The sequence below is a fragment of the Lasioglossum baleicum genome, unplaced genomic scaffold (genome assembly GCF_051020765.1).
Source record: "Lasioglossum baleicum unplaced genomic scaffold, iyLasBale1 scaffold2044, whole genome shotgun sequence".
Classification (NCBI taxonomy): domain Eukaryota; kingdom Metazoa; phylum Arthropoda; class Insecta; order Hymenoptera; family Halictidae; genus Lasioglossum; species Lasioglossum baleicum.
The window spans coordinates 10,866-28,696 of NW_027471103.1; the positions used below are offsets into that span (position 1 = coordinate 10,866).

General features: G+C 38.7%; 1 protein-coding gene across 1 annotated transcript; it reads left to right on the forward strand.

Moving 5' to 3' along the window:
• Positions 1-384: 384 nt before the first annotated feature.
• LOC143221199 (attractin-like protein 1) lies at positions 385-6,834 on the forward strand (the record flags this gene model as incomplete). The annotated part of the gene is given in 12 exon segments (XM_076446690.1): positions 385-732; positions 1,873-2,054; positions 2,472-2,654; positions 2,657-2,868; positions 3,025-3,623; positions 3,741-4,224; positions 4,450-4,861; positions 4,967-5,110; positions 5,190-5,339; positions 5,425-5,812; positions 6,006-6,237; positions 6,589-6,834. Coding segments are annotated over 12 exon segments (3,580 nt in total), but the record flags the coding sequence as incomplete, so codon positions are not given.
• Between the last annotated feature and the right edge of the window lie 10,997 nt (positions 6,835-17,831).

Sequence of the window (17,831 nt, forward strand, 5' to 3'; positions counted from 1 at the left end):
GAATACAGAGAATATAGGTTAAATACACAATACATAAACGATCATAATTGAAATAGTCTAGTGAAGACAAATAGGATACGATTACCAGTAATAAAGCTAAACGTAATAATACATTTACCTAAATGAAATTCTATATGGTAATGTCAGGAGTTAAAACTATCCCCTATGCTACTCCCTATATCTCGAACTAAAAACTCCCTAACTGCAACTATTAATCTGACACGATCAAATATGTAATTTCTGATAGCATTGTCAAACATTTGAATTTACCGTGGTATCGCGGTTTGTCTTATCAGCGACACACGTGTCTTTTATCATTCGCGATTATCGTCCATCGGGCTGTCAACCCTAACCTATTGACTGATCGAAGGATTTCGTTTGCAGACTGACGGAGCCGGCGGGACACATCCACGACGGTATCGGCAACTACACTGCGGACGTCAAGTGTTCCTGGCTGATCGAGAGCAGCCCGAACTCCACGATACGGATGCACGTGGAGCAATTCGCCACGGAATGCGGCTGGGATCACATGTACATCTACGACGGTGACAGCGTCGAAGCGCCGTTGCTCGCTGTCTTCTCCGGATTGATGCACAAAGATGGCTACCACATACGCCGCGTGCCGGAAGTGATCGCGCAGTCCGGAAGCGCGCTGCTTCACTTCTACTCGGACGTCGTGTACAACATGAGCGGCTTCAATATTACTTACAAGATCAACGCTTGCCCGAGCAGGTGACTATGCACTTGATTTCACCCTCGTTTCAACTCCCCCCCTTTTTGCTTGGATTGTTATCTCTCTGTCTCTCTTTTTTTTCTTTTTTAGGAATTTAGGAGTGAGCTTTTGTAGAGCGTATTTTGAAGTTTCTGAATGCTTGGAGTGTGAACCTCTGGAAGGATTCTTTTGGGAATGAACCTTTAGGTGTTTGGAATCTAGAGTCTGGATAGAGAGAGTTGCAGAGCTACTTTGTTTTCTGATCTTTGGAATGGCGTTTCTTGCAGATCTTTGGTTCACACTAGTTTAACTTTAGTGGTAGAATGGTACTTCTTTTTAGTAGAGCTTAGAGGCTGTGAGAGGATTTTTGGTTCTCTGAGATGTAGATGATCTAGTCTGCCTTATTCTTAGAACATTATATCTAGTTTGTTCCTTTTGTAGAATTCTTTTAGACCTGCTTTTCATGTTTTCATTTGAATATTCAGTCTAAATTTAGTAGATCATAGAAAATGATTTGATAAAGTAACACTTGCCTGTTGCTAATTGTAATCATGATTTCACAAAGAGCTGTGCTTTATTCGGACCAGCATCTGTTCAGTCTCTGTACATAAAAGTCGACGACGGTATTTTTATCAAGAAGCTCCCTTTTTTCAGTATACACATTTCAATTGAACTTTGACACACACTAGATATAGTTCTGAGGTATATCAGTAATCGTTTCAATCATTCCAAAGTTTGATTACGCCGTTCATTAATCCCACTCTACCCGTAATATCAATTAACCCTGCTCCACTTTCTATCTCAGTAACATTATCCGCTCGTTAAAAAAAAAAAAAAAAAAAAAAAAAGAAAAAACTAAAGAAAAAGTACAGATATAAGCAGTTATCGCCATTAACCCATTGTCCCAGGTCAGAAACTCCTGGATTAAAAGCAACCGTTGACACCGATTCCCCATTTACTGTGGCCTCGTTGACCATTTCTCTTGTAACGATATTTGTCCAAGTCCGATCAGGCAAATATTTATTCTATCTTCGCGTGCAAATACGATAAGAGAGTATTTACAGTGGCGATTAGGATCGCCACACATGGTAGCCTGGCTTCTTAAAGATTTGCACAGCCTACTTTCCTTCCCGTGTGTACATACTTTTGGGTGTCCACAGGTATTCGCACATCGACTGCTCCGGCCATGGAGTCTGTATCGACGGCGTTTGCACGTGTGACGCTACATGGATTGGCGAGGCCTGCGAGATTCAAGTTTGCCCGAACAATTGTTCCCATAGTCATGGACAGGGCGAGTGTAACCGGGAGAGCCATCACTGTGACTGCGTGCACGGTTTCAAGGGTGAGGTTTTCCATTAGAGGAGTTCGGTGAAGTATCTTGGAATGGTGGAAGGCTTGGTCGGTCGTGTTCCTTACTCTTGCAAGGACAATCTGTGTGCAATGAATGTCTCTGAAACAATAGGATTACCGAATAATTACAAATTTCATGTAAACGAACTTTATTGGCTTATGTGAAAGATGCTTATGTCATTGTTCTATAAGTAGATTGCTTAGTGACAATGCTATATGGTGTAACAGTAGAACACAGTAGTGATAAGCAAACGGTATGGGAATTAGGAAGTACTTGCATATTGGTATGTAATTTTGTAGTCACACAAAAGGGAAGAGATATCGTAACTAGGTGGATTTGAACCTTAGGAGTAGTTGAAACGATATGTATCTGTATAGAGCAATTAAAAACGATTTTATGTCTCTTCAGGTTCCGACTGTAGCCAAAGAAGTGATCGTGGGTTTTGGGAGACCGTCACGTACACTGACTTCTCGCCGGAAGGTTCGGCTAGTCATTGTTCCATCGTTTGGAAGGATTCCTTGTATGTAGTCGGCGGTGAGAGCTTTCGTCGCGCCAAGATGATTTACGTATATGATTTCAATGGAAACGTCTGGAAACCCCTCATGTAGAGGGTAAGGTTCCTTTACCCCGCTACGCTCATTCATGCGTGTTATTTGGCGACAAGATATTCATGTACGGCGGTGTTCTGCCTAATTCCACGGTAACCAACGAGATCTGGGCCTTCGACGTGTCGGCAAAAGTCTGGGAGAACGTAACCGTGCACGACAACTGCCATAACAACAAGACTATGCGTGGTCCCTTAAAGGTGCTTTAATTTTCCTCCATGAATATCACTTTTGCTTTATAACATTCTATTCTGCATTACGTTAACGATAGATCCGTGATTGACGGCGTGGCTTTTGTAATATTTTGTATATTAAAAAATTTTGAATACTCTTATTTAATGTGTTACTTTACACAGGTAGCTGGACACTCTGCAACCCTGGTGCAGAGCCATGGAAGGAAGGAAAAGATGGTGGTAATATTCGGCTATTCACCTCAGTATGGCTATCTAAACGAGGTCCAGGAATACTATTTGGGTACCCGTGAGTGGCAAATCGTGGAGACAGTCGGATTCCCTGTAAAGGGTGGCTACGGTCACACCTCCGCCTATGACCCGTTAACGAGTCTCATTTACGTATACGGAGGATACGTCTCAGAATCACAGAGCACACAGGTGGTAACCAATCGACTGTACTCCTACCACCCTAATTCTCGTGAGTGGACATTGTTGACGTCTGCCCCATCGGCACGCTTCTTTCATACGGCCGTGTTCATTTCTGGTGGCTTGATGATCGTCTTTGGAGGCAACATGCACAATGATACGCAACATTCAGATGGAACAAAGTGTTACTCAGCTGATACGATGGCGTACGATGTCACGTGTGATTCGTGGCATCAGTTTCCTATGCCCAAAGAGATGACCGATCTGCCTAGGTATGGGCACAGTACGACCGTTTTCGAGAAATCGATGTACATTTATGGGGGATTCGATGGCCAGATGTTGTCTGACATGTCAAGGTAGAATCTTTTTATATGGATTCAAATATAATAATTAAAATATGTATACTATTTTGGTACTTTTGATACAACTTATTGAGCAAAATAAGAAGTGAAAATTATTTATCTGGCTACTAGGTACACACCAGGAAATTGCGAACACCTTACAAATCAGAATCAGTGTTTAAACGCAAGGACAGGCGTGAAGTGCGTGTGGGACAAGAGTGAAGACCGATGTATACAGATTACCAAGATATCCCGGCAAGTGCTTCTTAACGATGACATGCACGACGGAATTTACATGAGATGCCTAGACGACACGCCGCCACGTGGGATGACGTCTCACAAGGAGTTATGCAAGCTGCTCACGGACTGCGTGGCATGCGTGCAGACCTCGTACAATTGCGTGTGGTGCGGTAAGAGTTGCTCGTACGAGATTTGCCGAGACAACGCTAATGCACCTCCGACCAAGGCAATCACGAATCTGGTACAGTGCGATGCTCATACCGGCATTGAGTGTTTGCAATTACACACGTGCCATGCGTGCTCCAGTAATCCGCATTGTATCTGGTCCTGGTCGAATGGACCGGATCGGTGTAAGCCGTACTCGAAGGCTCGAGACGTGAGTAGTTTTGATTCAAAAGCAGCTGTTCATGTATTTGCTATGATCACAGCGGAAAGTTGTAGTGGTAATTCTCACTGAGTTGATTTTTTGGATAGATTAAAGGCTTTGCTTGTGTTGAAAATAGTAGGATGGTTAATAGATTTCAGCATCCCATACAGTTAGTATTAGCTATGCTTCGTGTTGGTATGAAATATATGTATATTAATAAATTTCAATTTGCAGCAGGTGACAATTTTAAATGGAACTATCCAAGCACAAAGGTTATCTATAGACTCCTGTCGCAATCCGTGTGTGGATTATTCTTCCTGTAAAAATTGTACGGAGTCAGATTGCATTTGGTGTCAGAATGAGAAGAAGTGCGTCGATAAAACTGCATATCCTGCGAGTTTTCCTTATGGCCAGTGCCGCGAGTGGACTACCGTTGATGCAAAATGTCGTGCCACTGAAACAGGGAAAGAGTGGTGTACGTTTTACTCGTCTTGCACGGCGTGTCGTTCTGATCCTGGATGCGGATGGTGCGACGATGGTTCTGGAACAGGAAAGGGACTGTGTCTCCCAGGTGGAGCTCGTGGACCGAGTAATAAAAGCTCGGACACTTGCCCATTTGAACGATGGTACTTTACCAAATGTCCTAGTAAGTGAATTACAATTGAGCAGTAAAATATTTTTACTGTTGTAAGATATTTAGAATTGATTGTATAATGTGCATGCATTAATTCTCTACGTATTGCAATTTTAGCTTGCCAATGCAACGGTCACAGCAAGTGTCGCTCAAATAGCAGTATATGCATTCAACCATGTGAAAATTTGACTTACGGACCTCATTGCGATAAATGCATGCCCGGCTATTACGGAAGTCCCCTAAATGGAGCCACTTGCCAACGTAAATTCATTTTACTCTGTGTAATGTCGTTAACCTGCCAATATCGAGTAGGTCGTTCAATTACATTTTCTCGTTACAGCCTGCTTTTGTAATAACCAAGGCACACAGTGTTCCAGCGAAACGGGTAAATGTTCCTGTACAACGAAAGGCATTATTGGAGATCATTGTGAACGATGCGATGTATCTAGCCTCTATCATGGAGATCCTACAAATAAAGGATCATGTTTTTGTAAGATATTTACCTATATTTTTTTAATAATAAAATATAAGAAATATTACATTTGAATCAATTATTTCTTTTTCTCTTTTTACAGACGATTTGGCAATTGATTATCAATTTACATTCAATTTAAGTAAAAAAGAAGATCGCCAGTATAGGGCAATCAATTTCAAAAATTCTCCACCAAAATCCGATATCGATGCGGAATTCTCTATTACCTGTTCCGTTCTGGCTAAAATGAATATTACCGTGAAGAAAGGCAATACGCCGGAAATGCCAGTCACTCTTGGCGCAAATTGCACGACCAACATGTACAAGTATCGTTTTATGAAAGACATTTATGGTTTCGGTAGTGAAAACAATAACACATTGATCACGGTGTACGTTTACGTGTACGACTTCCAGCCACCAGTGTGGATTCAAATTTCCTTCTCTCAGTATTCCAAACTCAACTTGCAGCAGTTCTTCATAACATTTTGCACGTGAGTATTTGAAACGTCGTACTAAAACAAACTAAACATGCGTAGATAGACGTGTCGATTATTTATGTGTTGTGTGTAGGAATTAATAACCGTGAGATCAAGAACATTGTGATTTTGTTCATTATTTTTTTTTCAAAATTTCCTCCGCTTTTGTGTTGTCCTAAGCCTCAGGCAGTATTTACTTGTAAACTAGAGATTACATGCCTAGGTGCTTCCTCGCTCTGCTGTTAGTGGCTGCTGTCCTTTGGAAAATTAAGCAAAAATATGACATGTACAGAAGAAGGCAAAGATTGTTCGTAGAAATGGAACAAATGGCCAGTAGGGCGTTTAGCCAGGTTTTGGTGGAAATCGAGAGGCGGGACATCGATAATTCTGACTCAGAACGAAGCGAGTCCGAGTTGACCAATTGTCGTAAAAAGAAAAAGGTTAGTATAAATTTTTATTTTTCTATATAAAATAAAACTTTTAAATTAGTCTATCTCTATTAATATTTTCTTAAAAAACAAAAGAAAAAGAATAGAAAAGGAACGAAATATCAGCGTGGTGGCTCGTACGTAGTTTAAATAATGGCGCCACTAGTGACGTCATTGAACTCGAATCACGCGTGACATTCGATATTTCGATATTGCGATATTGCTTGCGATTCTTCTCTTCAAATCTATCGCGATGGTGGTTGAGAACGGTTTTGTGCCTAATAGTGCTGCGAATTTTGCGAATTGTTATAGAACACAGTGTAATACTCGGTGTTATTTGGTTTGCTTGGTAAATATTTCCAGGACGCCCCTAGTCCGATCGCGCTGGAGCCATGTTGTGGTAACAGAGCAGCGGTCTTGTCGTTGCTAGTCAGACTACCTACTGGCGGTGAACCGTATACGCCGGCTGGTCAGAGCGCCGGTTTAGCCGTAGCGTCTGCGTTAGTTACACTGGGTAGTCCGCGGAGGCCCTCTCAGGAATTGACGACGAAGGAGCCGACGAAAACACGAAAGTCTGCCAGCCAACACCCAGATTCCACTTGCATTTAGCGATAAGGGCGCGAAAGTAGAGACACGTTAAACGTAAACTACGCCGTGGGTGACTATGAGCCTTAGACATGTTTCTGTGATCTTGCCTTAGCGAACGGGCAGGACTGTTCAACGGTTAAACTCTTCGAACTCTGATCGAGTGAAGTGTGTGATTCATTATTAACCCTTTTTTTTTTCTTTTTTTTTCTCTCCTTCGTTTTTGTTTTCGTTCGTTCCGCGATGAATCTTCGTTTGGTTTTTGTACGATCGATCGGTAAAAGAAATTTCGACTTCCCGAGGTGAATCGCATCTGTCATACTCAACGGGTCAGCTAAGTGGTACGAATAAAACGCGTCGGATTGTCATTGTGAATTGGAGGCCGGCCGTTTTCTGCGCAGCCGACTTTTCGGTAAGTAAATCAGAGTCCATAAAATTGTACGCGTAACATACGACGGCGACACGCTTGGCTGACTTGGTACTCTCTTTTTTTTATTTTATTTCACACTCGTTTCTACGTGACGATGTACAGTGTTGTATATAGATCTGTTACGCGGTTTATGTTTTTCGTTTATTCATTGCGATCGAACGAAACCGAGTTCGTCGCGCGATCGTCGAAGTGTCTTTGAAAAAAAAGGGCTATAAGAAAGAGAAAAAAAAGAAGAAACGAATGTTCTTTATTGGAAAGATCGGGAGATGATTTTCCCGCGTAATAAAGTTCAGTGCTGCCCTCTTTATGAGTTTCGACGAATTCACGCGAGATGTCGCTAAAAATTGGCGGGAGGTCGACGAACGAAACATCGGAATATTATTCGACTTGCTAGACGCAGCTCGAACATAATTTTCGTTCTTCATTCTGTAAAGTTGTGTAAATATGTGTATGTCTGTATATCCGAAGTGAAAATCATGACGCAAGCAAACTGTACAGATAAAAAGTGGTTCGAAAGAAGAAGGAAGGAAGCACGAGAGCGAGTGACAAGGAATATATCATTTTTTGTGTATTCGTCTCTAGTAAGCGGTAAAGATTCAATTCTAAATTAACGGAAATGAATGGAGGCGAATAGTTAATTTAAAACAAAACAAAAATCATACCATCCTCGTATGATCTTCGTATTCGATATATACCTATTGTGCCAAAGCATTTTTCATATTGGAATCATTGTTGTGAGAAAAATATCAAAATGTCATTGGTGTAGACGCAAATTTTTATCTATAAATCGATCAGTTTTTGAAGAGATTATTAATTGCGACGAAAACATAGGAATTCATTTTTCCCCTCTTGTCTTGTCTCTATTCATTTCCATAGAAAAAAAAGTGTTCGCTACGCGATCGAAAAGAAAAGTTTAATCATGGGAATGGGCCATTCCGTGTCGAGATATTCTTTTTCATTTTCCTCTTCTCTTTCTTTCTTTTTCTTTTTTTTTCAAATTGCCGCATAATTTCGATCGCGTAGTGCTCAACGTAATTTTAACGTATAACGAACTTAGAAAAAGAAGAAGGATGTGGACGTTGCAATAAGCTTTTAAGAATCGCGGTAATTCTTCGGTCGACTCTTATCGTTTTCGTTTTCGCCACTAGATGGCGGTGCTGGTTGTTTCACGTACCATGCCGATCCTTAAACGTTTAAAGAACGAGAAAAGACAAACGAACGTATATGTTACGTGGCTGTGGTTATTTTTCTTTTATATTATCGTTCATTTATATTATCGATATACAAATTTCTATATTTACGTGGCCAATAAACGACAGCTGCTTCCGTTCTGAAATTTAGAATGATCTCACGTTCTTACTTCCTGTTCTGAATATGGAGGCAGCTCTTACTGTATCACGTTTTCCATAGAACGGATAAAAGGAGGAACGATTTTTACGCGTTCTGTCGAGCGAAACGGTTTCACGAAACTTAAACCTCCAGCACTTGCAAAAGACACGAACAGAATTTCGCATACGATATAAGGCGTCGTTTATTTTAATTTTTCCATGTATAAAAGTCGAGGATCCTTTCTTTTTTTACTTTTTTTTTTTTCTTTTTAGCGCGCAAGCAATCATATTTCATCGTACCCGTTCAAAGTAATTCGACGATCCTCTGCTCGTTGATCAAGATCGATAGAACTTACACCGTGTTACTCGTTTGTAGCAGTTTTTACCCAATTGTTTTATTTACATTACGCGATCAGCTTCCGGTGTGACCTTCACCACCAAGTCGAGCAGACGATCTTATAATTACTCTGTGCATGCTATAAGACTCGAGTACACCAAGAGTGTCGTTCTAGCTTAAGTTTTCGTTCACGAAGGATGCGAGTGACGTTAGACGTCTCCTTTTTTTTCTTTCCTTTTTTTTTTGCTCTTTTTTTTTAAACAATTGTACAGCACGGATCAAGTGCAATGCATTTCGTTTTACCATGTAATACTCATCGAGTTTCTTTCATTCTCTCTACTGTATTCGAAGCCTCTTTTTGTGAGGGTGCAACCAGACGACTCAGCCGATATGTGCAAATGTGACAAAGTTACCTACCATTCTGAGAGTCACCAATTAATCTCCCCGCTGCGAAAAGAATTTATTTATTCTTGTCTCTCGACCACGATCTGGTTGCACCCGCGTAGAGCATAGTGTATATTTTATTACCGTAAAGATAATTTAATTTTTTATACAACTGTTTTACTTTTTGTTTCGTTTTTTTTCTCTCTCTTCTCTTCTCTTCTTCTACTTTTTTTTTCTTTTTTAACGCCAGGGGCGTCTCGAACGCCTGGTTCTTCTATTTCGAATCCGCGACTTTTTATTGTCCATCGTGCGAGAGTTTAGTTGTACATAATGCGAGTATAAATAATGTTACGTTATATTTAAAGAGAATAGGAGTGTATTGGATATATTGCTCAACTTTTGAGTAGATTCTTCTTCGTCGCCTTTGAGAATAGTTTCTCCTTTTTTTTTATTTCCCTTCTCGCATTCGGAAACACTTGGATTCTTGTGTTCACTCGAGGGAAAAGCATTTAGGAAAGGAAAAATGGAAGAGAAAGAAAATGGAAAAAGATAGAGAACGAAACGGGACAGATTTTTTTTTCCAGGGTTGACGAGTACCGGTATTCTACGTCCCTGTTCCCTTCTTCTTTTGCATTTGTCGAGTGTCTTGATACTGCCAACTTTTACCCTTAATCCCCACCTAATCTCTATGATCTGTCTTCGAAACCTAGCGACTAGACCCGACCCGTTAAATAGTTGAGAACCCCTTGCTGCTCGAATTCCACCTTGTCGTACCAAAATAAACCAAAAAACACAAAACAAGACAAAAAAAAGAATGACAATTGAAGAAAAGAAGACTTGAAAATTTTTCGAGAACCACAGTGTCCAAAAAAAAAATTCAGACCTTGGTTTCTACTAACCAAGACCATTACTTTTAATTTTCCAATTTTATTCCGTCTCGTGTCTTTTCTGCGCATCGAGTATATAATAGATTCGAAAATTTTTCGAGAACCACAGTGTCCAAAAAATTCAGACCTTGGTTTCTACTAACCAAGACCATTACTTTTAATTTTCCAATTTTATTCCGTCTCGTGTCTTTTCTTCGCATCGAGTATATAATAAATTCGAAAATTTTTCGAGAACCACAGTGTCCAAAAAAAAATTCAGACCTTGGTTTCGACTAACCAAGACCGTTTTTAATTTCCCAATTTTATTTCTTCTCGCGTCTTTTCTTCGCACCGAGTATATAATAATCCGAATCTCGAAATTTTCCTCCGCGTTCTCGAAGAAAAGAAATAATAAAATTGTTAACGCCGTTGTTAGATAAATTTAATTCCACGCTCGTTTCTATCAACGCGTCGCTGCTATTTTAGATATAGCGTTATATAGCCGGGTTCAGCGAGAGTGGTGGGGGTAGTTGGACGGATAGCCTTGATCTCTCGACTGATTTCAGCCAGGCTATAGCTCGCAGAGTGAGTTTTCCGGCAGCAACGGGGTTTCTAGGCCCTAAATTAGAACGGAATCGCACACCGTTGTTGTTCATGCACGAATCGCGTGGGGTTGGTGAACGATCGCGAAACTTTCTCGATCGTGAAGATCCATCCTATCGCCAAGTCATCCGCGCTCCTCCAATTCGTCCAGAGAACTAGAGGGAAATAAACAGAGAAGGTAAAAAAAATTCAAAGCAGTTGAATGGAACGGATTTGATCGTGAAGGAGGTTCTCTGGACAACATTCAGTCATAGTTTACGTAAAATAGACCAGGTCCCTTAGATCGTTAGTCCATAAGCATAGAGGATTATAGCGTTGGACGCGTTTCCCGACTGTCTTCGAGTTCTTTCCAAAGTAGGAAACACGAGCATCGTCATCGAGTTCGTTGGCGTTGGCTGCTTAAGTCTCGCGTTGGTCCTCGGCCAAGGGAAACGTTCGCTTTAGAGTTCAATGTTTCGGGGCAACATCGAATGCGATGCAAGGTCAGTTGTCGGTTGATTCGTCAATTTTTTGCCTGCATAATCGAGGAGACGAGAGGCCTAGGTCATACAGCGGATCGTCAGGAGTTCTGGGATCCCTGTAGGATTTATGAGACTTTCAGAGTCTCTAGAAATCTCAGGCTTTCGAAGATTCTTGGATCCTTGGGTCTAGGGTTTCTAGAACTCTCAAAATTTCGAAAATTCGTGGATTCTTGGTTCCAGGGTTTCTAGAACTCTCAGACTTTCGAAGATTCATGGATTCTTAGATCTAGGGTTTTTAGAACTCTCAGGCTTTCGAAGATTCTTGGATTCTTGGGTCTAGGGTTTCTAGAACTCTCAAAATTTCGAAAATTCGTGGATTCTTGGTTCCAGGGTTTCTAGAACTCTCAGAATTTCGAAAATTTGTGGATCTTTAGATCTAGAGTTTCTAGAGCTCTCTCAGGCTTTCGAAGATTCGGAGATCCTTGGATCTAGGGTCTCTGGAATTATCAGTCCTTCGAGGATTTGTGGATCCGTGGATCTAGAGTTTGCTAGAGTTTTTTCAGTCTTTCGAATACTTGTGGATCCTTGTGTCCGGGGTTCCTAGAACTCGGAGGCTTTCGAAGATTCGTGGATCCTTGGATTTAGAGTTTCTAGAGCTCTCTCAGGCTTTCAAAGATTCGTGGATTCTTGGATTGGTTTCTAGAACATCTTCAGGGTCTACGTGATCTCTGTAGGATCTCTGGAGTTTCTTGGAACTCGAGGATCTGAACGGTCTGCGTGATCTTCGGAATCTCGAGAATTTCATGGAACCGTAGGAACCACGAACTTTTACGATCCCTGGTTCCATTCGACCTTCTAGGGATCCCTAGACCTTTCGGAACCTTAATTTTCCCAGGATCTTTTACTTTTAAAATATCGAATACTTTAAGGAACCGTATGAACTTTGAAATCCTCGGAACCTTTACGTCCCTGGTACCTTTCGAACTACCTAGGGATCCCTAGACCCTCCGGAGTTTCGATCTTTCCCAGGATCTTTTACTTTTAGAATCTCGTACATTTCAAGAAACCATAGGAACTTTGAAATCCCTGGTACCTTTCGGACTACCTAGGGTTACCTAGACCCTTAGGAATCTTAATTTTCCCAGGATTTTTTACTTTTAAAATATCGAATACTTTAAGGAACCGTATGAACTTTGAAATCCTCGGAACCTTTACGATCCTTGGTACTTTTCGGTTTCCTAGGGATCCCTAGACCCTTCGGAGTCTCAATCTTTCCAAGAATCCTCGGGATATCCGAGATCCATGGGATCTTCGAAATCTTCAGATATCCCTGCAACATCCGTGAAACATTTAGGACCTCCGTCGGACATTTAGGACCTCGAGAATCCCGGGAAGCAACCCAAAGCATAATTCAGGCCCTCGAAAAGACTACGCGACACCGATACACGGACACGACTGCTCGTCCATTACGGAAACAGGGCTAGGAAAAATTCATATTCGACCACTCCGCCGTGTTTCTTTTCTTTCCCCCCCTCACCCATCCTCTTTTCTTTACGAGAAAAAAAGCAAAATCCATCGACGAGATCGACACGCAGATTTCTAATTCGCGGGTCAGCCCTCGGGCCACCGAGGCCTGGCGTTTAACGTTTAAGAATACTTAACTTAATCTGTAAGTAGCTAGGTATATTATAATAACGAGTATAGCTTGCAACAACAATTTTTCTAGGACACAATCGAAAATATTTATTTTTATTCAAGCGTAAGCGTAAGGGTAATCTTTGATAAAACGACGAGAAAAAAAGTAAATGAGATAAATAAACGAATAAATGAAAGAAAATGGTGAAACGTTAATTATAAAAAGCGACAAAGGAAGAAAGAGAATGAGTGAAAGCGTGCATGCAAGAGCGTGTGTGTTTCTGTCTGTCGAAACGAATATATTTCTCGGATTCTTCGCGTGTACAGCTCCTTTTCGAATACCGTACACACATATACATATATACATACACGAATACACATAGAACGTACGTTACACAGTTGTTACACTTACACGTGTGCCCGCGTATAATATTGTACGTGTATGTTACGCGTATGATAATTCAGCCGGTGATGCAGATTGTGTGCAGGATGTTATCATTGCCTTGTTGTCATAGTTCTCATTAACGTCATCTGTTAGGAAGAGAGGAAGCACTCCAATTGTCAGGGTTCAGGGTCTTTCTCTGGCGTTGCAAGTGGAAACGACCCGTCACTGGTCGGACCCGGATCTCTCCTTCTCTCCATATGCCTTTCCAAACCTTCACCAACACACCCCGAAACACTTAATCTCATCGTATTTTCAACCATAACGATCGTCCAATATATGGACCACTTATTCAGAAAGTGGTGCAAGTCTATTTTATTTGATTTTGAGAAAATTAAATATTAACAGATCTCACGATTAAAAAATATAGATGCACTCGGTGATTTTTTACTTACAGAAGAGTAAAAATTTACAGATTTTCTGGTATAAAACTGACATTATTTTTTTGAGTAGTAAATAAAGAATCGCATAATAATTTACACGTAGAATTATTTGATTTCGATATTTCGCATATTGATATATTATCTTGAATTTAGTATAATAATTAATATGGGTCTTTAAAATTTCATGGTGACCGACAGTCGCCATTCGAGTGCAAAGGGTTAATTATGCAAAGTCTGAGAATGTTTGTACTAATTTATTAATATGTAATTTGAGTATATAAATTTCTTTTAGGCGAATTTAAATAGAATAATATACAATTTCCAGGCTGCAAATAGACTTACACCATTTTCTTAATTAGTCAATTGTAAATATCGTTTAATTTCAATTTTGAAATAACAAATATCGCTTAAAATATATGTCTCGTATTAATCCAATTTTATTTATAAATAGTAACAAGAAATAAAATAGGATTAGCATTTTTATTTTGAACGTTAATTATATTTATATATTGTTAAATTTAATACAAGATTTTGGTATTATTAATTATTTATGCTCTTCGTGTGGCAATGTTTTGAAATATTCATGATGCACATGAGGTATATAAGGTAATAGCTTCACGAGTATTTTAATGCAATCGCGAAATATATTCCTATGGTGGGAATGAAATAGTAAAATTTTGATTTTCATTTCGCAAACATTTTATTCTAGTAGTTGTATATATTTTCTTTTTTTTTTTAGTAGTAGAAGTTAAAGTTGATTGAGGGAAATAAATAATTATTTTGGACATCGAAGATTCGTTTTTCTGTTTTGCAGATTTATTAACGTTCTTCTTTGAAGCTAGTTTGATTTTTTTCTTCGAAGAGGATTTTATTTGTTTGTGAAAATTACCGGCGAGATTGACCGATAAAAATAGGTAATTAATTTCAGGTTTAAACGCTTACTACATTTTCTTATTCCAAAGCCTCTGATCCGTTTAAACTAACCAAGTTTTCTTCCGGAAAGAAAGTTCCACTCGTTTGTTAAAATTATTGGCGAAACTTTCCAATAAAGGTACTTAATTAATTTCGACTTAGCAAGATCATTAATACCACTAGTCGTAATATTTTTTTCTTCCTAAAGACGCTGTTCCATTAAAATTGGTTTAACTCTTCCTCTACTGAAACTTTTATTCATTCTTCTAACTTATTATTGCAAAATTACCAATAAATTTCTATTGAAAATTATTCTCGAAGCTTATCGTTGGAAATAAATAATTAATTTTAACTCGGAAGCTTCGTTAATTACGTCGATTACAGATTTTCTTCGTCCAAAGATTCTACCAAAACCAATTTTCTTTTCTTTCACTTCTTTTCACTGAAAGTTCCATTCGTTACTTATGAATTCTCATCGATAAAAGAATGTAATCGATTTTGACTCAGAAGCTTAATTAATAGCGTCCTGTCCAAATTGTCTTAGCCCAAACATTCCGTTCTACTAAAACCAATTTCTTTGTTTTTAATTTCCTCTAAAGAGAGTTTCACTCGTTACTTATGAAAGCTCATCGATAAAAATTTAACCAATTTCGAGCTAGGAACTTAATTAATTGCATCCTTTCCAAATTTTCTCAGTCCAAAGATCCTGTTCCATTGAAATCAACCTTTCTCTTACTTTTTCCAAAGAAAGTTCCACTCGTTGCTCACGAAAGCTCATCGACAAAAATTTCATCGATTTCGATGCAGATACTTAATTAATTGCATCCATCACAAATTTTTTGCAATCTTTGGACTTAGTCTAAAGATTCTGTTCTACTAAACCCAAATCTTTTTTATATTTTCCAAAACACAGTTCCACTCGTTACTTATGAAAGCACATCGATAAAAATTTAATCAATTTCGAGCTAGGAACTTAATTAATTGCATCCTTTCCAAATTTTTTGAAATCTTTGAACTTTGTCTATTAAGCCCAATTCTTTTTTATTTTTTCCTAAACATAATTCCACTCGTTACTTATGAAAGTTCATCGATAAAAATTTAAACAAATTGGAGTCATGAACTTAATTGCATCCTTTTCAAATTTTCTCAGTTCAAAGATCCTATTCTTTTTTTACTTTTTCCTAAACATAGTTCCACTCGTTACTTATGAAAGTTCATCGATAAAAGTTTCATCAATTTCTTCGCAGGAACTTAATTAATTACATTCTTTCCAAATTTTCTCAGTCCAAAGATCCTATTCTGCTAAACCCAATTCTTTTTGTACTTTTTCCTCAAAACAGTTCCACTCGTTACCAAAAATTCTACTAAACCCGATCGGTTTGGAAAGTTCGTTAACCGAAGGATCAAAAATCATAGATGAACTTGAAAGGAACCCAAAGCGTTCCCTGGCATTTGGAGTCCTAGCCGTCTGTTAAAATCACACGAGCTTGATAACGATTGTTCTCTTATATGTGTCTTGTCATTCGTATGTACATAAGTAATCGAGATCTATTCGCGGCGCTCAGGCGAGCCGGCAACAATGGCTTCCGTGTACTGTATTTAGTATACGATCAATTCCCTTTTCTTTTCTCTTCGATTTACGTGTACATATGAAAAAAGGTCGGGAGCAATCTCTCCGGCCAGAATGTAAAGAACGAGAGAGCGATGCTCGTATCTTCGTCGTTCATCGATCACGGAAAAACGAGATAGAGAGAGTTGGAGAAATTATATTTCCTTTATTTATCGACATGAAAGGAGCGAAAGGAAGAGAAAAAGATAAACACACGTCGAATAAATAGCTTGGTGACTCGGCTAAAGATTTGTTCAACGAGTTTGCTAAAGTGGAAGATTGCACGCGATAAATAGAAGGGTACGTGTATCAGGTCGTTCCGTGTCGAAGAAATGTATCGAGGCTAAAGAACATAGCACTGCGTGATACCAGGGTGTGCTATAAGCTTCGAGAAACGCTATATATTGTTATCGTCGAGAAAGAAGAAAAAAAATGCGAATATATTATCTCACTCGAGCGATGGAATAATTTAACGCTAAACGTACAAAATTCCAAACGGTGGTTTGCAAGTTTTTCATTAAAAATCTCGCATTCAACGTTATCCCTTTGATCACTTGATTTTTTAATTTTAATAATTTTTAATTTTTAATTTTAATAGATCAAAAGTTTGAGTGCAAACCCTTTGCACTCCGAGCAATTTTTAAATATCAGCAACTTCGAGTCATTTTATTCTTCTTCATATCTTTTATAATACCAGTCGAGTAACATTTCATTTTCATTAGTTTTTATATTAAAGATATATTGGTGTATTATCTATCAGTAAACGTATGGTAACCTTATGCTTGGGGAATTTTATTTAAACATTTTTTATATAAATGGAGTAGAATTCTGGAGCCACAACGGTGACAACGGAGTGCAAAGGGTTTAATATGTGAAATATAATATTTCTTAAGTTTTATTAGGAATGTATTAGGTCGTCCCATAATTTCCGCGGTGATATTTACATTCTTCGTCGCATTTTATAAACTATATCGATGATTAACGTCTTTGTCAACGAAATAGGAAGAAGTAGAACAAAAGGGCGACTAAATTTTTTCTTAATATTTAAAGGTTTATTCGATGTATAATTTTAAATGGTAAAAGTAAAACTGGGCACGAATTTATGGGACGACCTAATACGAATAATAAGAATGTTATTTCTCTTCGTTTACGTAGATAGGAGAAATTATGAAAGTAAATTATTCTGGGAACTTTCGAAATTAGTTTTTCCAGTTTCGTTTTTTTTTCGAACATTTTGCGGATTTCGTGAATTTTCTTACGATTTTGGACAGTGCTTCCTAAATTTTCGACGCAATTGATCTCAGAAGCGCCATAAATAGTATTGGTTATCGAAACTTTCTACCCATTTGTGGAAAGCTACAAACCTTCTTCTTCATAATAGTAGAATCATACAAACAGTGCGTACGGATTAAAATATGGCAAAAAATTCAACCTTAAGAGTCAGATTTAAGAAAATATTCTTATAATTCGATCTACAAAAACCGACATCTTTGTGATTTTTTTTCAAGAAAACTGTGATACATTTCTCCATGCAGTTTTCGCGCGTAGATTTGTTTAAACTTAAAGAATATCTGTAATTTTTTCCAAACGAAATTGTGGAAAATTGTGAAAATTGTATAGCCGCGAGTAAA